The following is a 22,490-nucleotide window of genomic DNA, read 5'->3' as shown; positions in this document are numbered from 1 at the left end:
CAAGTAACCCTGTCAAGATATTTACATGCCTTGAAGGCAACAGAAGATCACTATGCCTATCAAGACACAAACAGAGATAGCCCAGCCTAATGACCAAATTAAAACACCAGAGGAGACAACAGACTTTGGAACAACAATTTAAAATGTTCATATAATTCTATGGGATGGCTAATGACATAGAAGAGATGAAGTAGACGCTAGAAGAGCATAAAGAGAAATTTGAAAGAATGAACAGAAAATAGCATATTTCACAGAGATTAAAGAGACTGTAGACAAAATAAAAATATACTAGAGAGGAAAAATTCTCGCCTGCCATGCAGGAGACCCAGGTTCAATTCCTCTCCCATGCACTTCCCAAAAACAAACAAATAAGCAAAACAAACGAAGGAAAAACAAACAACAAAAATTCAACAAATGGTACAGCAATAATGGGATACACACATGAAAAAAGAATGAAATGTGACCCTCGTCATACAGCATACATAATATATACATATTAGAGATCCATAACAGCAGATTTGAAGAGGCAGAAGAAAGCATAAGTGAGCTAGAGGACAGGACAACTGATTTCAAACACTCAAAAGAAAAAATGGCAAAAAAGATGGAAAAATTTGCATTGGATCTCAGGGAAATGGTGGACAAAACAAAGCACGAAAATGTAAGAATCACCAGTGTCCCAAAAGGAGAACAGAAAAGGGCTAGGAAGATGAGTTGAGGATATAATGGGGGAAAACTTCCCAAGCCTTATAAAGGACATGAATATGCAAATCAAAGAAGCCCAATGAACTCCAAATAGAATAAATCCAAACAGGCCTCCCCCAAGACACATACTAATCAGTCTGTCAAATGTTGAAGAGAAGCAGAAAATCCTGAAAGTGGCAAGAGAAAAACAATCTACTACATACAGGGGTAACCATATAAGACTGAGTTCAGACTTCTAATCTGGCACTATGGAGGCAAGAAAGCAGTAGTGTGATATATTTAAGATCCTAAAAGACAAAGACTTCCAGCCAAGAATTCTGTATCAAGCCAAATTGTACTTAAAAATGAGAGAGAGATTAAAATTTTCACAAACAAATGCTGAAAGAATTTGTCAACAAGAGACCAGCCCTACAAGAATAACTAAAGGGAGTTCTGACAGCTTAAAAAAAAAAAGACAGGAGAAGGAGGTCTGGAGAAGGGCACAGAATTTAAGAGTACTAGCAAGGATAACTTAAATGATAAAAAGAGAAAGAGGGAAAAGAATACATAGATCTGACAAATAAAATCCAAAGGATAAGATGGTAGATTCAAGAAACAGTTTTACAGTAATAACTTTGAATGTTAATGGACTAAACTTACCAATTAAAAGATACAGATTGGCACAATGGATTTAGAAATACAATCCAGCCATACGCTACTTACAAAAGACTCATCTCAGCTATGAGGGTAAAAATAGATTGAAAGTTAAAGCATGGAAAAAATATGTCCCATGCAAGCTATAGCCAAAAGAAAGCAGGATAGCTATACTAACATCAGACAAAATAGATTTTAAATGTAAAGACATCATAAGAGACAAAGGACACTACAAATTAATAAAAGGGGCAACTCCCCAAGAAGAAATAACAATCATAAATATCTAGGCTCCCAACCAAGGAACTCCAAAGTACATGAGACAGACACTGGCAAAACTGAAGGGAGCAATGGACGTTTTAACAATAATAAGTGGAGACTTCAAAACCCACTCTCCTCTACAGATAGAACAACCAGATAGAGGATCAACAAAGACATAGAAAACTTAAACAATGAGATAAATGAATTAGACCCACAGACATATATAGGTCATTACACTCCAAAACACCAGGATATACATTCTTCTGTGGCGTTCATGGAACATTCTCTGATATAGAGCATACGCTATGGCAAAAAAACAGGTCTTCACAAATTTTAAAACACTGAAATTACTCAAAGCACTTTCTCTGATCACAATGGAATAGCAGGCAATCAGTAACCACCCAAAAAATGAGAACTTTCACAAATATATGGAGATTAAATAATACACTCTTAAACAATGAGTAGGTCAAAGAAGAAATTTCTAGAGAAATTGTTAGCTATCTGGAGATGAAAGAAAACAAGAATACAACATACCATAATTTATGGGTATGGCAAAGGCTTTGCTGAGAGGGAAACGTACTGCCTTGAACGCTCATATTTAAAAAGAAGAGCAAAAATCGAGGACTTAACTGTTCACCTGAAGGAACCTGAGAAAGAATAGCAAACTAATCCAAAAGAAAATAGAAGAAGAGGAATAACAAAGACTAAAGCACAGTAAAACGAATGAGGGAACAAAAAGAACAACAGCTGGAATAAATAAAACCAAAAATTGGTTCTTTGATAAAATCAATGGACCATTAGCAAGGCTGACAAAGAAAAAAGAGAGAGGATGCAAATAAACAAAATCAGAAGGGGGGTCATTACTAAAGACCTTGAAGAAATTTTTAAAAAAAACATAAGCAGATACTATGAACCACTATACACCAACAAACTAGACAACTTAGATGAAATGGACAAATTCCTGGAAACACAGAAACAAGTTACACTAACTCAAGAAGAATTAAAAGATCTCAATAAACCAATCACAATTAGATTCAATCAGTTATGAAAAATCTTCCTACAAAGAAAAGTCTGGGGCAGATGGCTTCACAAGGGAATTTTATCAAACACCCCAAAAAGAATTAATACCAATCCTGCTCAAACTTTCCAAAACACTGAGGAAAAAAGGAACATTACTTAACTCATTTTATGAGGCTACCAGCACTTTAATATCAAAACTGGGTAAAGATGCTATAAGAAAGGAGAACTACAGGCCAATTTCCTTAATGAATATAGAAGCAAAAGTTCTCAACAAACACTAGCAAATCAAATCCAACAGTGCTTTAAAACACTTACATACCACAACAAAGTGGGGTTTATACCAGCAATACAAGGATGGTTCAACACAAGAAAATCAATGTAATTCAGCACATTAATAAATCGAAAGGGAAAAATCACATCATCATCTCAATTGATGCTGAAAAAAGTGTTCAACAAAATTCAACACCCTTTTCTGATAAAAAAAAATCACTTCAAAAGGTAGGAATCAAAGGTAAATTCCTCAACATGATAAAGGGCATACAGGAAAACCCCATAGCCAGCATTGTACTCAATGCAGGGAGACTGAAAGCTTTCCCCCTAAGACTGGGAATGAGACAAGGATGACTTCTGACACCACTATTATTGAATGTTGCACTGGAAGTTCTAGCTAGAGGAATCAGGCAGTACAAAGAAATAAAAGGCATCTAAATTGGAAAGGAAGAAGTAAATTTTTCATTATTTGCAGATGACATGATACTATACTTGGAAAATTCAGAGAAATCTACAACAAAGTTACCTGAACTAATAAACAAATTCAGCAAGGTGGCAGGTATAAAGTTAATGTGCAAAAATCAGCAATGTTTCTATACACAAGCAATGACCTGAGGAGTCAATTAAAGAAAAAAAATCTATTCAATATATAAACTAGAAGAATCAAGTATCTAAGAATGAACTAAACTAGGGATGTAAAGGACTTGTACACAAAGAACTATATAACACTGTTAAAAGAAATCAAAGAAGATCTAAATAGGTGGAAAGACATTCCATGCTCATGGATAGGAAAGTTAAATATCGTTAAGATATCAATTCTACCCAAATTGATCTACAGATTCCACACAGTACCAATCAAAATTCAAACAACCTACTTTGAAGACTTGGAAAAGCTAGTTACCATATTCATCCAAAAGGGAAAGAGACCCCAAATAGATAAAAACATCCTGAAAAGGAAGTGGGAGGATTAAAACTCCACAATTTTAAAACTTATTATAAAGCCACAGTGGAAAAACAGCATGATACTGGCACAAAGACAGAAATACTTACCAATGTTATCAAATCAAGAGTGCAGAAACAGACCACCAAACCTATAGTCAACCGATCTTTGATAAGGCCCCTAAATCCACTGAACTGGGACAAAACAGTCTTTTCAATAAATGGGATGGGAGCCAAAAGAATGAAACAGTACCCTTACCTTACACCCTAAAAAAATTTAATGCAAAGTAGATCAAAAACCTAAATATAAAAACCAGTACCATAAAGTTGCTAGACAAAAATATAGGGAAACATCTTCAAGACCTAGTAATAGGAGATAGTTTTCTAAACTTTACACCCAAAGCACAAATAACAAAAGAAAAAATATATAAATGGGACCTCCTCAAAATCAAATGTTCCTCAAAAGACTTTCTTAAAAAGGTGAAGTGGAGAGACGGCGAAGATGGCGGCTGAGAAAGGTATGGGATTTAGATCGTCCTCCAGAACAGCTACTAAATAACCAGAAACAGTACAGACCAACTCCTAGGCCCATGTCAGTGACCGGACACACAGCGTACCCCAGTCTGGACCAGCTGGACCAGCTGTGAGCCCCCCGGGAACTGTGAGTTACCCAAGCTGCGGCGACCAGTGCCACGCCCCCACAGGCTGCTTCCCAAAGGGGAAAGGAAAGGACTTTACCAGCAGCAGGGGCTGAGCACAACTAGGCTTCACTTGTGGAATTAATTCACAAATTCTAACTACTAAAAATAGGCCCGCAGCTCAGGTGAACCTGGTCACAGCAGAGATCACTGATTTTTGGCATGGTGCCAAGGGGGCAGGGCTGACAGAAAAAGAAAAAATAATGAAATAGAGGTTTTTGTGGTGGTGTTTCTAAAAAGGCTTGACTGCCTTTGGATACAGCAGCAGGACTTCTCAGGCTGCAACTGCCCCAGGCATAGGCAGAAGAAACAAGCTCGTCTGAGGGCTTGTCTGGAGCCTGTGTCTTCCCCAGGGGAGGGGTGAAGTCCAACTCACGTTCCTCCCTCAAGGAATTCAGACACCAGGGCTTAGTAATTTGAAGCCATTAAAACCAGCCTACAACCTCTCCTCTGTCTCCACCATGCCCCCAGCAGGGAGAGACCGCCAAAGTTAAAGGTACCGCATCATCTTATGCTGGTGGGACCTGCAGGCAAACAAACACCACATACTGCCCAGGATAAGAAAAACAGAGTCCAGAGACTTCACAGGAAAGTCTTTCAACCTGCTGGGTCTCACCCTCAGGGAAAACTGACTCAGGTGACTCTTTCCTCCTGACAGGAGGCCAGTTTGCTCTGGGAAAATCCGGCTGGGGTCTATAATACCTAAGTAGACCCTCCTAAGGGTAGGAGGAGAAAGGCACCATACAGGCAGGGCAAGAAACAAGAAAACAAGAACTGAAAAATTCTCCTCTGTTAAACAAAACCTAAGCTCATGGTCCAGAAGAAGCTGAACTGAATGTCAAAGAGTAGACAGACAACAAATTCATCCAGTAAGAAAACCCTATGTAAAAGAAGTGAAAAAATCTCCAGAATAAACTAATTAAGGTAATTAAATGCCTAGATGCCAGTAAAAAATAATAAATCACACTATGAAAATTGAAGCTATGGACCAGTCAAAGGAACAAACCAACAATTCAAATGAGATACAGGAGTTGAAACAATTAATTCAGAATGTACAAACAGAAATGGAAAACCTCATCAAAAATCAAATCAATGAATTGAGGGAGGATATAAAGAAGGCAAGAAATGAACAAAAAGAAGAAACTGAAAGTCTGAAAAAAACAAACCACAGAACTTATGGGAATGAAAGGCACAGTAGAAAAAAATGAGGGAGAAATTAAAACATTTTCAGGCAAAAAAAATCACTGAGAGAATTTGTGACCAAGAGTCTGGCTCTGCAAGAAATACTAAAGGGAGCACTAAAGGCAGATACAAAAAGACAGGAGAGAGAGGTGTGGAGAAGAGTGTAGAAAGGAGGACTATCAGTAAAGGTAAAAAGAAGAAAAATTAGAGGTGATATATAAAATCTAAGAGGCAAAACAGTAGAAGAAAGTACTACCCATACAGTAATAATAGTAAACGTTAATGGATTAAACTCCCCAATCAAAAGACACAGACTGGCACAAAGGATTAAAAAAACAGGACCCATCTATATGCTGTCTACAGGAAACACATCTCAGATCCAAAGATAAACAAGTTGAAAGTGAAAAGTTGTGAAAAGCTATTTCATGCAAATAACAATCAGAAAAGAGCAGGAGTAGCTATACTAATATCCAACAAATTAGACTTCAAATGTAAAACAGTTAAAAGAGACAAAGAGGGATACTATGTATTAAAAGGAAGAATTCAACAAGAAGACATAACAATCATAAATATTTATGCACTGAGCCAGAATGCTCCAAAATACGTGAGGCAAACACTGAAAAGAGAAATAGACACATCTACCATAATAGTTGGAGACTTCAATTTCCCACTCTCATCAATGGACAGAACATCTAGACAGAGAATCAATAAAGAAACAGAGAATTTGAATACTACAATAAATGAGCTAGACTTAACAGCCATTTATAGAACATTACACCCCACAACAGCAGGATATAACTTTTTCTCAAGTGCTCATAGATCATTCTCAAGGATAGACCATATGCTGGGTCACAAAGCAAGTCTCAATAAATTTTAAAAGATTGATTTCATACAAAGCACGTTCTCAGATCATAAAGGAATGAAGTTGGAAATCAATAATAGGTAGAGTGTCAGAAAATTCACAAATATGTGGAGGCTCAACAACACACTCTTAAACAACCAGTGGGTCAAGGAAGAAATTACAAGTGAAATCAGTAAATATCTCGAGGCAAATGAAAATGAAGACACAACATATCAAAACTTATGGGATGCAGCAAAGGCAGTGCTAAGAGGGAAATTTACTGCCCTAAATGCCTATATCAAAAAAGAAGAAAGGGCAAAAATCGAGGAATTAACTCTCCACTTGGAAGAAGTAGAGAAAGAACAGCAAACTAACCCCAAAGCAAGCAAAAGGAAAGAAATAATGAAGATTTGAGCAGAAATAAATGAAATTGAGAACATGAAAAAAAACTGAGAAAATCAACAAAACCAGAAGCTGGTTCTATGAGAAAATCAATAAGATTGATGGACCCTTAGCAAGATTGACAAAAAGAAGATTCATTTCTGATCTTATTTATTTGCACCCTCTCTCTTTTTCTTTTTGTCAATCTTTCTAAGGGTCCATAGAGGAGACATAACCACTGACCCCACAGAAATAAAGGAAGTAATGACAGGATACTATGAACAACTTTATGCTAATAAATATGACAATGTAGATGAAATGGACAACTTTCTAGAAAAGCATGAACAACCAACTTTGACGCGAGAAGAAATAGACGACCTCAACAAACCAATCACAAGTAAAGAAATTGAATCAGTCATTAAGAAGCTCCCCAAAAAGAAAAGTCCAGGACCAGATGGATTCACATCTGAATTCTACCAAACATTCAGGAAAGAATTACTACAAATCCTGCTCAAACTCTTCAAAAAAAATTGAAGAGAAGGGAAAGCTACCTAACTCATTCTACGAAGCCAACATCACCCTCATACCAAAGCCAGACAAACATATTATAAAAAAAGAAAACTACAGATCAATCTCTCCAATGAATATAGATGCAAAAATCCTCAACAAAATTCCAGCAAATCGAATCCAGCAACACAGTAAAAGAATTATACTTTATGACCAAGTAGGACTCATCCCAAGTATGCAAGGATGGTCCAACATAAGAAAATCAATTAATGCAATACATCATATCAACAAATCAAAGCAGAAAAACACCATATCAACAAATCAAAGCAGAAAAACCACATGATCATCTCGATTGATGCAGAAAAGGCATCTGACAAAATTCAACATCCTTTCCTGTTGAAAACACTTCAAAGGATAGGAATAGAAGGGAAGTTCCCAAAATGATAAAGGGAATATATGAAAAACCCACAGTTAACATCATTCTCAATGGGGAAAAACTGAAAACTTTCCCCCTAAGATCAGGAACAAGACAAGGATGTCCACTATCACCACTGCTATTCAACACTGTGTTGGAAGTTCTAGCCAGAGAAATTAGACAAGTAAAAGAAATACAAGGCATCAAAATTGGAAAGGAAGAAGTAAAACTCTCACTGTTTGCAGATGATATGATACTGTATGTCAAAAGCCCCAAATAATCCACAGCAGAACTACTAGAGCTAATAAATGAGTACAGCAAAGTGGCAGGCTTCAAGATCAACACTCAAAAATCTGTAGTGTTTCTATACACTAGTAATGAACAATCTGAGGGGGAAATCAAGAAAAGAATTCCATTTACAATTGTAACCAAAAGAATAAAATATTTAGGAATAAAATTGACTAAAGAGGCAAAAGACCTATACAAAGAAAACTACAAGAAATTGTTAAAAGAAATCACAGAAGACCTAAATAGATGGAAGGGCATACTGTGTTCATGGATTGGAAGACTAAATATAGATAAGATTCAATTCTACCTAAATTGACTTACAGATTCAATGCAATACCAATTAAGATCCCAAAAACTTACTCTTCAGAAACAGAAAAACCTATAACCAAACTTACCTGGAAGGGCAAGGTGCCCCGAGTAGCTAAAAGTATCCTGAGGAAAAAAAGTGAAGTCAGAGGTCTCACGCTACCTGACTTTAGAGTGTATTATGAAACTACAGTGGTCAAAACAGCATGGTACTGGCATAAAGATAGATATACTGACCAATGGAATAGAATAGAGTGTTCAGATATAGACCCTCTCATCTATGGACAATTGATCTTTGATAAGGTAGTCAAACTAACTCACCTGGGACAGAACACTCTCTTTAATAAATGGTGCCCAGAGAACTGGATATCCACATGCAAAAGAATGAAAGAGGAGCCATATCTCACACCTTATACAAAAATTAACTCAAAATGGATCAAAGACCTAAACATTAGATCTAAGACTATAAAACTGTTAAAAGAAAATGTAGGGAAATACCTTATAAATCTTATAATAGGAGGTGGTTTCCTATACCTTACACTCAAAGCAAGAGCAGTGAAGAAAGAAAGAAACAAATGGGAACGCCTCAAAATTAAACACTTTTGTATATCAAAGAACTTCGTCAAGAAAGTAAAAAGACAGCCTACACAATGGGAAACAATATTTGTAAACAATATATCAGATAAAGGTCTAGTATCCAGAATTTATAAAGAGATTGTTCAACTCAACAACAAAAAGACAGACAACCGAATTACAAAATGGGCAAAAGACTTGGACTTTTCTCAGAAGAGGAACTACAAATGGCCAAAAAGCACATGAACAGATGCTCAACTTCCGTGGCTATTAGAGAAATGCAAATCAAAACCACAATGAGATATCATCTCACACCCACCAGAATGGCCATTATCAATAAAACAGAAAATGGCAAATGATGGAGAAGATGTGGAGAAAGAGGCACACTTACCCACTACTGGTGGGAATGTCAAATGGTACAATTGCTGTGGAAGGCAGTTTGGCGGTTTCTCAAAAAGCTAAATATAGAATTGCCATATGACCCAGTAATACCATTGCTAGGTACCTACTCAGAGGACATGAGGGCAAGGACACAAATAGACATTTGAACACCAATGTTTATTGTAGCATTATTTACAATTGCGAAGAGATGGAAACAGCCAAAATGTCCATCAACAGATGAGTGGCTAAACAAACTGTGGTATATATATATGATGGAATGTTATGCAGCAGTAAGACAGAATAAAGTTACGAAGTATGTAACAACATGGATGGACCTTAAGGACATAATGCTGAGTGAGATTAGCCAGAAACAAAAGGACAAATACTGTATGGTCTCACTGATATGAACTGATACTAGTGAATAAACATGGAGAATTTCACTGGTAACAGAGACCATCAGAGGTAGAAATAGGGTAAAATATTGGGTAATTGGAGCCGAAGGGATACAGATTGTACAACAGGAGTGAACGTAAAAACTCAGAAATGGACAGCACAATACTACCTAGCATAATACAATTATGCTAAAACACTGAATGAAGCTGAATGTGAGGATGATAGAAGGAGGAGGGCTGGGGGCACAAATGGAATCAGAAAGAAAGATAGACGATAAAGACTGAGATGGTATAACCTAGGAATGCCTAGAGTGTATAATGATAGTGAGCAAATGTACAAATTTAAAAAATGTTTTTGCATGAGGAAGAAAGGAATGTCATTACTGCAGGGTGCTGAAAATAGATGGTAATTCATATTTTAAAATTTTCCCTTATGTAAATTACCTAAATAAATAAAATAAAGCAAAAAATGTTTATTTGATACAAAATTTATATTTTGACTAGCGCATTTCCTAATATAACTTTTGTGGACAGCTTAACTGAGTACCATAAGTACATGGAACCTTGAGTAGGACATGAGATTTTGTTGGTTTGTCCAGGATGATGCCCCGATAAACACCAGAGTGATTTGAACAGTGAATAAAAAAGTATTTGCAAAGTCCCCTTCGGGGAATGGTGAGAACGAGGGAAAATTCAACTCCCCCAAGTTGAATTCTTGATATTCTCATAAGCAGTGCGGACAATCAAAGCTATAGGCTGAGCCCCCAATCTTGGGGTTTGTTTATATGAAACTGAACCCCACAAAGGATAGGTCAAGGCTACTTAAAATTAGGCCTAAGAGTCACCCCCAAGAAAACCTCTTTTGTTGCTCAGATGTGGCCTCTCTCTCCAACCAACACAACAAGCAAACTCACCTCCTTCCCCCTGTCTACGTGGGACATGACTCCCAGGGGTGTGGACCTTCCTGGCAATCTGGGACAGAAATTTTAGAATGAGCTGAGACTCAGCATCAAGGGATTGAGAAAACCCCTAGAATGAGCTGAGACTCTGCATCAGGGGATTGAGAAAACCTTCTCGACCAAAAGGGGAAAGAGTGAAATGAGACAAAATAAAGTGTCAATGTGTGAGAGATTCCAAACAGAGTTGAGAGGTTATCCTGGAGGTTATTCTTACGCATTAAATAGATATCATCTTGTTAGTCAAGATGTAGTGGAAAGGCTGGAGGAACTGCCTGAAACTGTGGAGCTGTGTTCCAGGAGCCATGTTTCTTGAAGATGATTGTATAATGATACAGCTTTCACAATGTGACTGTGTGATTGTGAAAACCTTGTGTCTGATGCTCCTTTTAGCTACTTTATCAACAGATGAGTAAAACATATGGAATAAAAATAAATAATAGGGGGAACAAATGTTAAAATAAATTTAGAGTGAAATGCTGGTGATCGGTGCGGGGGAGTGGTGGGGGGTATGGTATGTATGAATTTTTTTTGTTGTTTTTTTTAATTTCTTTTTCTGAATAGATGCAATGTTCCAAGAAATGATTATGATGATGAATATGCAAGTATGTGATGATATTGTGAATTACTGATTATATATGTAGAATGGAATGATCAAAATAGGAATGTTTGCGTTTGGTGTTTTTTGGTAATAAAAATATAAAATAAAAAAATATATAATCAGTAATTAATAATATCATATACTTGCATACTTGAAGAGGTGCTAAATGTCATTAGCTATTAGCGAAATGTAGATAAAACCACAATGAGATACCACCTCATACCTATAAAGAATGGCTGCTATTAAACAAACAAAATATAAAACAAACATCCTGAAATGTTAGAGAGGATGAGGAGAAATTGGAACACTTATGCACTGCTGGTGGGACTGTATAATGGTACAGTCACTATGGAAAACAGTTTTGCAGTTCCTCAGAAAACTAAATATCGAGTTGCCCTATGACCCAGTAATAGCACTATTTGGTATATACCCCAAAGAGCTGAAAGCAATGACAGACATTTGTACACTGATGTTCAAAGCAGCATTATTCACAATCACCAAAAGATGGAAACAATACAAGTGCCCAACAACAGATGAGTGGATTAACAAAATGTGGTATATATATATACAATGGAAAATTATGCAGCAAAATAAGACGAAATGATATCCTAAAGCACATGACAAGATGGATAAGCCTAGAGGACATAATACTGAGTGAAATAAGTCAGTCACAAAAGGATACTGTATGATTCCAGTTTTATGACCATGGTAAAAGTAAAATTCAGAGGCTTATAATACAGAATACAGGGGACCTAGAGATACACAGAAGCTAGTGATGGGGGAATGGTTAGCTAATGCAGTTGAACTCAAATTTAAGGGAATAGATAGGAGTAAAGGCGGTTCACTAGAGGGTATATAAGTAATATTACCATACTGAAGGTGAACATGATTGAAAGAGGATGTATAAACCCATGTGTCCCACTGACTAACACTACAAATATTAGTTCTTACATGAATTACCACAAAGTATTATGAATCTCTTACAAACTGCATAAGTTCAGGATATAAGGGGAAACTTGCTAATGCATGCTATGGGCTGCTTTAGAAACAATGAAATTATCTAAAATTGAGAGTGTTGATGGACTGTTGACTTTGGACATTACACATGATGCCTAATGAATGAAGGTGGCTGAACGATGCACTGACTGAGAAGTAGATTGGCGAATGATGGTGTATACATATGTTCAAATATCACACTGCTACAAAAAAGGAACAAAGTAGTAAGGCATGCAACATTTTGAATGAACCTGTGGGACATCTGGTGAGGCAAAATAAGCCAGAAACAAAAGAGCAGTTATTGTGTGGTCTCATTTAGAAAATATTTATAAGAAAACAGGGGCCTAGACTGTAAGCTCTTATAGCAGTTACATTTAATCTGCAGTGGTAATTATTATTTCTGGATATTGAGAGGCTGTTTTATATATGTATACCCTGGTATTTAGAGGTAAGAACGAAGCTGATCAGGTAGGGATTAATGTAATTCAGAATACAGGGGTAAGAAAAACATAGTCTATATTTTAGAACCTCACCTACAGTTTGAGACCAAAGGAAGAAAGGTTTCTTTTGTCCAGAACCTAAATTTTCTATAGCACATAATCTAATTCAACCTGTCCGGATAGATCATTTAAACAATCCAAACACAGGGAGCCCAGAATAAAAATGAGGGCCTCTAATCCTGTATAGCTTAATGTAATGCTCGGATACATCCCATAGTACATTAAGCAGATAATCAAAAACTATTGGCAAGGTCCTTTGAGGGATGGGAGAAAAAATATGGAACTATTAAACTTTACCACCAGAGAAACCCCTGATACTGTGTCAAACATTAGGGACACCCAAATCAATAGGCCAAGTCCTTGATCATGAGGCTTGCTCTCGTGAACCTTATGTATACAGGGGAGAAGTTTAGACTACCTATAGGTATGCCTAAGAGTTACTACTAAAGGACTTCTTTTGTTGTTCATATGGGGCCCCTCTCTCTCTAAGCCCAACTCTGCAAGTGAAATCATTGCCCTCCCCAATATGAGGGACATGACATCCAGGGGTGAAAGCCTCCCTGGCAGTGTGACAGATGACTCCCAGGGATGAGTCTGCCCCTGGCACCACGGAATCAACAATGCCATCGTGACCAAAAGGGGAAAAAGAAGCCTAACAAATAAGGTATCAGTGGCTGAGAGAGTTCAAATAGAGTTGAGAGGCTACTCTGGAGGGCACTCTAACTCGAGCCTCAATTAGACATTGCTACCTATCATAGCTTGCCAAACCCCAACCAAAACCATTCCTACCAATCCTAAAGAACACCTATGGCGGTATATTTCACAAAGGTTCCATGCACTAGGGTAACTTTCCAGAAACCTACAACCTCCAGATGAGTCCCTGGACTAGGTAAGTCCTGAAATGCAGAGGGGCCAGCCTCTCCAGAACATCAACTGTTCCATCCCCCTATCCCATGACAGCCCCTTTCTACATGAAAAAGTTAGAATGGGAATAGCCCAAATACCCCTAAAGAGTAGGAGAAAGATCAAAGCAGATGGTGGAGTTACATAGAAAAGGTAGGGCTTAACAAATAAGTATGATTGTTGAATCATTAAATTGATATTTCTTTCAAGTCTCCAGTATCTTAGAGCAACTAGAAGTAAAAACCTAAATTGTGGAACTGTAACCCATACCAGACTCTGAAATCTGTTCTACAGCTAATTGTTGCGATGTGCTTTGAAATTTGCTTTTTTTGTATATATGTTATTTTTCAAAATAAGAGAAAAAGTCGAATGTGATGATAAATGCAAAAAAGCGAGTAGAAGCAGATAAAATCCCCCCTTAATGGCAAAATAAATAAATAAATAAATACATACATACATAAACACATGTTGAATTTAAAAAAAAATCATTTCAAAAGGTTGGTATAAAACACTTCCCAGAAGTTAAGATTGCCTCAAATATAACTCACCCGAAGCAACAAGCTGTAGCCCATCCAAGTTCATATGCTTTCCTCATAAGGAAACCACCAAAAATCCTATTGAAAATGTTACGCTCCTATGGGACATAAAATAAATATTAATAAATACAAAATCATGGCCATCAACATATATATAACAAAGAATTAACAATGCCACAGAATTGAGTCAGTTTAAAGGTGCATCAAATCTCAGATAAGTATCACAAATGTTAGCTATCTTACTCAGATTTCTCACTAAATTATAATACCTGAGGATGGCAAATTTCCAAGCTCTTTAGTTTTGAATTCTCCATCCACACTGCATTAGGGGGTAAAATTCGACTTCGAAAACTTATAGTCCTGCACAAATGGAGATTTAGTAAACCCTGTTAAATGCAATGGTTTTGCTGGTGAAAAGTAAAACATTTGAAAACAACTTCCAATACATTTAAACAAGCTTGGCTCTGAAGAAGGCCAAAGTTCAAATGCTTTTTCAACTTGGAAAATCACCATCCTAACTTACTTTGGATCCAGTGTGCTAAGAAACATTTCATGGATGGTGGTTCTCTCCTCAGCATTGGGAGCCATTTTCAGTAATGATGCAGAGCTGAAAGCAATCCTTCTACCCTTGTTCACTGGAACATGGGAAAATAAGAAGGAATCATGGTCAAGAGGGTCACATCATAGTACACGGTTCCTGACCTGGGGTCCCTCAGGGCCAACAAAGACAGAATTTCAGGCTTTCAAAAAGCCCACTGAAAACTGCACATATATCCAAGAGAAGGTTGCAGAGGCTACATAAAATTTCCAGTGATTTTTTGCTTTCAAATAGAAATTACATCAACTCAATGTGGGACCACTTGATAGCACCCTGATCTAGAACCCTGACTGGTAGTTATTTCATTAAATATGTATTTCCCATTTCATTAAAAATGATAATTAATGAATATTGCTTGATAGGCAAAATACTTTAAAATATGCACCCTATGAAACAAGAAAGAAGATTTTTTAATTCCAATAAATATTTAGCTTGATTAAGATATCTGACTGGTATGGAGAGCCCAAAATAATCTCCTTTGTAATACAACTGATGTGCTTTGTAAATTTATTTTATTTTAAGCAAATTATCATACGTTCTCCTTGAGAAAAGAGTTCTTCTTCCTCCAGGCTTTCAAGGATGAGTGGATTTATAAACGCTGGACTAAAAAGAAGAAAAAAACACAGTTTAACTTCCCCAGCTGGGGAATTCCTGATATTCTCACAAACATTGGGGATAACCAATTTAATAGGCTGAGCCCTCGATCTAGGGGCTCCCCCTTATGAAACTTACTCCTGCAAAGGATAATTATGCCTAAGAATCTTATAACTATACCTAACTAGAACCTCTTTTGTTGCTCAGGTGTGGCCTCTCTCTCAAAGCCAACTTGACAGGTGAGCTCACTGCCATCCCCCCTACATGGGATATGACTCCCAGGGGTGTAAAGCTCCATGACAACATGGATGTGACTCCTGGGGATAAGCTGGGACACAGCTGAGGGACTGAGGAAGTCTTCGTGACCAAAAGGGAGAAAAGAGAAATGAAACAAAATAAAGTTTCAGTGGCTGAGAGATTTTAAACAGAGTAGAGAGGTTATTCTGGAGATTACTCTTATGCATTTAAATATTTAGTTTTTAGTGTATTAGAATAGCTGGAAGGGAATATCTGAAACTGTTGAACTGTATTCTAGTAGCCTTGACTCTTAAAGACAAATATACAACTATATAGCTTTCACAGTGTGACTATGTGATTGTAAAAACCTTGTGGCTGATGCTCCCTTTATCCAGAGTATGGAAAGATGAGGGGAAAAAAATAAGGACAAAAACAAATAAATAATAGGGGGGATAAGGGGTAAAAATAATTGGGTCAGATGCGATACTAGTGCTCAATGAGAGGGAGGGGTAAGGGGTATGAGATGGATGGGTTTTTCTTTTTTCTTTTTATTTATTTTTCTGAACTGATGCAGATGTTCTAGGGATGATCACAGTGATGAGTACACAACTATGTGATGATACTGTGAGTCACTGATATATACTTTGGATGGACTATATGATGATGCATGAAGATATTAAAAAAAAGAAGATAGTTTAAGATGTGCTATTATTATTTATTATCATTTAATAAAAACTGAAGATCAACAATTACCCACTAGTTTTAAAGTCTTCTGCTATTCGTTTTGGGTAATAGTTACTAACTATTCCACACATGAACACTGGAACAATTATGTTCTAGCTAGGGACTTATCTGTACACCACAAAGTTCACTGGTGAAAAGAATACCACCTCTTGCCAAAATGTTTAACCTTATTCTAATCATGAGGAACAGTCAAAAATAGATTATAGGATATTCTACAAGAAAAATGGTCTGAACTCCTTGAAAATGTCAATGTCTTGAAAGGCAGAAAATGACAGGGAGATTATTTTAGAATACAGTCTAAAGAAACATGATTATCAATGGCAATACATGATCCTTGACTCAACCCTGAGTCAGGGAAAAAAAGCTATAATGGATATTTTAAGGACAACTGGAGAAATATGAATATGGATTATATATTAGATAATACTGTCACTGTTAAGTTCCTTGGATATAATAAATGCAATAAGTTAACGTAGGATAATCACCTCATTCTCGGGAAATACATGCTGTACTGTTTAAAGGCAAAGTATCTGAAACTCAACAAATGATTCAGGTAAAAAAAATTATAGGCATATATTTATAAAGACAGAACAAAAGCAAAAAGGCAAATGCAGTACACTGGTGAATTTAGGTGAAAGTACATGGATATTTATCACATTATTCTTTCTACTTTTCTGTAGGCATCAAATTTTTCAAAATAATTCGATTTTGCTCTCGAATTCAATTCTTAGTGTATGATCCTTATAGTTAGTTTATATTAGTGAAACTATACCATATGAGGGAAAGGTATAGTATTTTACTGTGGTAGATATAGGCAAACACTCTTTACTGTCAATAAGAATCCAAAAGTATTAAATAAAAGTGGTTTTGAGAAGAGTACCTATCACCATTTAAAGCTATTCGATGGACCATTGACTATACACTGAGGATGGATTGTATGGTGGGTGAATAAAACTGTTCAAAAAATAAACAGAAAAATACAAGTGCTGGAGAAGATGTGGAGAGAAATATATACCTATTCACCGTTGGTGGGGAAGCAGAATGGTGCAGTCCCTCTGGGAAGGAAGTAGTTCCACAGGAGGCTAAGTATAGGGTTTCCATATGAACCTACAACCCCATTATTAGGTATATACTTGAAAGAACTGAAAGCAGGGACAGGAATAGACATTTGTAAACTGAAGTTTATGGTGGCATTATTCACGATTTGCAATGGATCGAGGTGGCCTAAGGATACGTCCAGTGATGAACGAAAGGGCTTACTGTGGAGTATACATAAGACAGAATGCTGAGCAGCTGCAGGAAGGAATGAAGTTGTGTGGCATCATGTAACTACGTGAATGAACCTTGAGGTCATTATGTTGACAGAAATAAGACAGAAACGAAAGGACAAATATGGTATAGTCTAAGTAACACAAACTATAATGATCAAACACTAACAACTGAATTTGAGAACATAATTTATCAGGGGATAGAAAGTGGGCAGAGATTCAGCAATCAATAATTAAGGTGTACAGAATGTTTAATAAGGATCATTGTAAAGGTTTCTAGAATGTAAGATCTTACCACAATTACATCTATTCCTGAGTTTTAACTGTTATTTCTAAATTCTGAGATGCTATGCTCTTTATGTACAACTTGGTGGTTCCCTGGAATTTGGGGTATCTGTGTGACACCTAAGACTCACAGCAAGAGTTCTGTAGCTCTGAAAGTCAGCATAAAACAATATAATTACATGGAACCTAGAATAGAGGATGAGATCCTGCTACTCTGTACAGATTAAAGTAATACCCCAATGCATTCCAATGTATTTTGGGCAGCAAATAAAAAATATGTGCAAAGTCCCCTTGACGAACTAGGGAAAAGTGTGGAACTATTAAACTTCCCCACCTAGGGAATTTCGGATATTCCCTCAAGCATTAGGGAATCCCAATTTAATAAGCCAAACTTTCAATGTTGAGGCTTGCCCTTATGAAATTTATTTCTGCAATGGTGAAGCTAAGCCTAGCTATGATTATGCCTAGGAGTCACCCCCAGAGAACCTCTTTTGTTGTTCCAATGTGGCCTCTTTCTTTAAGTCAAGTCTGCAAAAAAACTCACGACCCTCCCTTCTACGTGGGACATGACTCCCAGGGATGTAAATCTCCCTGGCAACATGGCACAGGACCCCCAGAGATGAACCTGGCCCTGGCATTGTGGGATTGAGAAAGCCTTCTTGACCAAAAGAGGGAAAAGAAATGAAATAAAGTTTCAGTGACTAAGATAGTTCAAATAGAACCTGGAGGTTACTCTTATACAAGCTTTAGCCAGATACTGCAAATTGCCATAGTGTGCCAAGCTCCAACCAATAGTATTCCTGAAAACCCTAAAGAATACCCTGAGCTCTACGACTCTATAAAAGTTTTTCTTAGTAATTTTTTTTCAGAAACTTAAGGCCTCCAGATTGCTCCTATGACAGATAAGCCCTGAAACCCAGGGATACCAGTCTCTCCAAGAACATCAACCAGTTCCACCCCTCTATCCCATAAGGTCAACACCCCTATCCAGCACAAAGAAGTTAAAATGGTCATTGCCTAGATATCCATAAAGAGTGAGAGAATAATCAACTGAGAAGGAGGAGGTAAAACTGAGAAATTAGTATTTAACAAATTATTATGACTACTGACTCATTATACAGATATTTTTTAGTTCCTAGTATATTATAATAGCTAATGTAATCCAGTAGCCTTGATCTTTGATAATGATTGTTTAACTATATAGCTGTATATAGCTGTCATTGTGTGACCATATGATTATAAAAACGTTGTGACTGATACCCCATTAGCCAATGTACTGGTACATGAGTAATAAAATAATGACAAAAGAAATAATAATAATGAGTATAAGGGACATGTGTTGTTTTCGGTTTTTTTTTCCTTTCTAATTCTTTTTTTTTGGAGTAATGAAAACATTCTAAAGTTGATTGTGGTGAAGAATGTACAACTATATGATGAGACTGAGCATTTGATTGTATACTGTGGGTGGATAATATAGTGTGTGAATATATTTCAAGAAAAATCACATAAAAAAGCTATGTGATGGTAACAACAATGAAAACAAAAGAACTGAAATAATAGAATGGAAAATATTTAAACTTTAAACAATGTCTCCCAGTGCTGGAAAAGGGGCCCCCACCAGCCACTAGGTCACTTAGGGTTAGAAGTAAGAGCAGTAGATAGGTGTTATTCTTCATTCAAATCACAGAATTCACCAAGATATTTTTCAATCTTAACTTGGTTTCCCATGTCAGCTTTCCATGTGAAGCAGAAAAGACTTCCCATTGCAGACTACTAAATAAAGTTTATGGTACAAATTAGATTATCATAAGCCTCTAGACTCTATCCTGTACAAACAGCAATCCTGTAATATTCCCCCCACCACTCCATCCCACATAGAATTAGATGATTTTTCTCAGTTTGAGTGCCTCAGGTATCTTTAAAAGTCTAAGGGCATTAACCTGTTGGCAGAGGAGAGGACAGGGAAAAAAGAGCAGTAACAGAATTGGTTTAAGACAGACCAATCAAAAAGAATGTTAAAGCCCTCCTAAAATCATTAGGTAAGTCAATGGGAAAAAGGCAAGATTTATAAGAATGTGATACAGGCAAATCTTTTTTATTTAAGGTACACTCCTATTAAAAATAACATTTCCAATGATTTATGAAAAAATTCCTTAAGTTTTAGAAATAGTTAGCAGATGATTTAAAACAATAAAAGATGTACAACAATATGAGACCTCAATACTTGCTAAATTAGTTAAGGTAATCCCAATTCAGCTTTACCAAAAAAATTCAATATGGCCACATTATTCACTGTACCATTATTTGGATTAGCAAATAATTGGAAAGAATCCAAATGTTCATCAACAGGAGACTAGTTGAATAAACTATGGCATATCCCTAAAACAGAGTACTGTGCAGCAAAGAATTAGAAAAAAAAAACAAAAGAAAAAATAGAACCATATGACGGAATGAATATGGAGTAATTCTGGGTATAGCAATAACTTTTTTAAACACAACTAAGTACAGAACAATGCATATGATGTGTGAACTTTTGTGTAAAATGGTGGGGGTGAATCAAATATGCACTCATATTTGCCTGTATTTGCATACAGAAACACTAGAAGGATACATCAAAAATGAAAAGAAGTACCTTAGATGGAAAGAAGAAATGGGGCAGAGACAGGAATGGAAGCAAGACTCCTCTAAATGAAGTATGTCATATAGCTTTGACTTTTGAATCAAATAAATGTTGCTCATTTTAAAAAGAACTAAATTTAAAAAGAAAAAAGGAGGGCGAGGGGCCAAGATGGTGGCTTAGCTAGGTGTGGGATTTAGTTCATCCTCCAGAGCAGCTAATATATAACCAGAAAGAGTACAGAACAACAACTGGGGCCACGTCAGTGACCGGACACACAGCGTACCCCAGTCTGGACCAGCTGAGCCTCCCCAGAACTGTGAGCTCCCCAAGCCATGGTGGCTGGCGCCCCTCCCCCACAGGCTGTTTCCCAGAGGGGGAAGGACAAAGATTTTACCAGCAGCAGGGGCTGAGCACACCCAAGCTCCAATTGTGGAATTAATTAACAAACTCTGACTACTAAAAATAGGCCCCCAGCTCAGCTAAACCTTGAGTAAAAGTGGGTTTTGGGAAAACAAACAGAAAAAAAAAAAAAAAAGTTTTTTTGGATTTCACAAGGTCTGGGCCCTGAAGGAAAGGAGGAGGCACATAGGTCCTGGAGATACACAGAGCAACGTACCAACTTCAGCTCTTGATTGGCAAACCCGAGGAAATGGGTTCTGCTCTGAAAAGGATTTTTCACTTTCGTTTGGTGACTGTGTTTCTACGGCTTGACTGCTCTTTGGATACAGCTGCAAGGCTTCTCGGGCTCTAGCTGCCCAAGGTATACACAGAATTAAGCCTGCTGAGTCTTTGTCTGCAGTCTGTGCCTTCCCCAGGAGAGAGGTGGGGCCCAGCTCAGGTGGAATCCCTCCATCAAGGAGTTCAGACACCAGGGTCTGGAAAAGTGAAGCAATTAAAACCAGATTACAACCTCTCCTCTGTCTCCACCATGCCCCCAGCAGGGAGCATCTGCTAAACGTAAATGTATGCATCACCTTATGCTGGTGTGACCTGTGCCACATATTGTGCAGGATAGAAAAAGCAGAGAGTCCAGAGACTTCACAGGAAAGCCTTTCAATCTGTTGGGTTTCACCCTCACGGAAAACTGACTCAGATGACTCTTTTCTCCTGACAGGAGGCCAGTTTGGTCTGGGAAAATCTGGCTGAGATCTACAATACCTAAGTAGACCCTCCTAAAGGGGGAAAAAGGCACAATGAAGGCAGGGCAAGAAACAAGAAAACAAGAACTGAAAAATTTCGATCTGTTAAACAAAACCTAAGCTAGAGGTCCAGAATAAGGTGAACTGAAAGTCAAAGAACAGATAGACAACAAAGTCATCCAGAAAGAAAATCCTAGGTAAAAAAGTGAAAACAACCTCCAGAATAAACTAATTAAGGTAATAAAATGCCCAGATGCCAGTAAAAAAATAACAAATCATACTAGGAAAACCGAAGATATGGCCCAAAGGAACAAACCAACAATTCAAATGAGATACAGGAGCTGAAACAATTAATTCAGAATATACAAACACACATGGAAAACTTCATCAAAAACCAAATCAATGAATTGAGGGAGGATATAAAGAAAGCAAGGAATGAACAAAAAGAAGAAATCAAAAGTCTGAAAAAACAAATCACAGAACTTATGGGAATGAAAGGCACAGTAGAAGAGATGAAAAAAAAAACAATGGAAACCTACAATGTCAGATTTCAAGAGGCAGAAGACAGGATTAGGGAACTGGAGGACAGAATATCTGAAACCCAACAACAAAAGAAAATATGGGGAAAAGAATGGAAAATTATGAGCAGGGACCCAGGGAACTGAATGACAACAGGAAGCGCACGAATATACATGTTGTGGGTGTCCAAGAAGGAGAAGAGAAGGGA

The 22,490-nt window shown here is 37.1% G+C and overlaps 1 protein-coding gene across 2 annotated transcripts in view; it reads right to left on the bottom strand.

Moving 5' to 3' along the window:
• Positions 1 to 22,490, bottom strand: part of ACOT9 (acyl-CoA thioesterase 9) — a 114,509-nt gene that overhangs the window by 3,150 nt on the left and 88,869 nt on the right. For both annotated transcript variants that reach the window (XM_077144747.1, XM_077144746.1), the window contains exons 9-12: positions 15,412 to 15,479; positions 14,802 to 14,913; positions 14,548 to 14,638; positions 14,291 to 14,376 (exon numbers count right to left, since the gene is read on the bottom strand). In XM_077144747.1, coding sequence (XP_077000862.1) covers positions 14,291 to 14,376; positions 14,548 to 14,638; positions 14,802 to 14,913; positions 15,412 to 15,479 — 357 coding nt within the window. The remainder of the gene's footprint in view (positions 1 to 14,290; positions 14,377 to 14,547; positions 14,639 to 14,801; positions 14,914 to 15,411; positions 15,480 to 22,490) is intronic.

This window comes from Tamandua tetradactyla, chromosome X (assembly GCF_023851605.1).
Source record: "Tamandua tetradactyla isolate mTamTet1 chromosome X, mTamTet1.pri, whole genome shotgun sequence".
Taxonomy (NCBI): domain Eukaryota; kingdom Metazoa; phylum Chordata; class Mammalia; order Pilosa; family Myrmecophagidae; genus Tamandua; species Tamandua tetradactyla.
The sequence above is the reverse complement of the archived record's forward strand: the minus strand, read 5'-3'. Positions and strand labels throughout refer to the sequence as shown.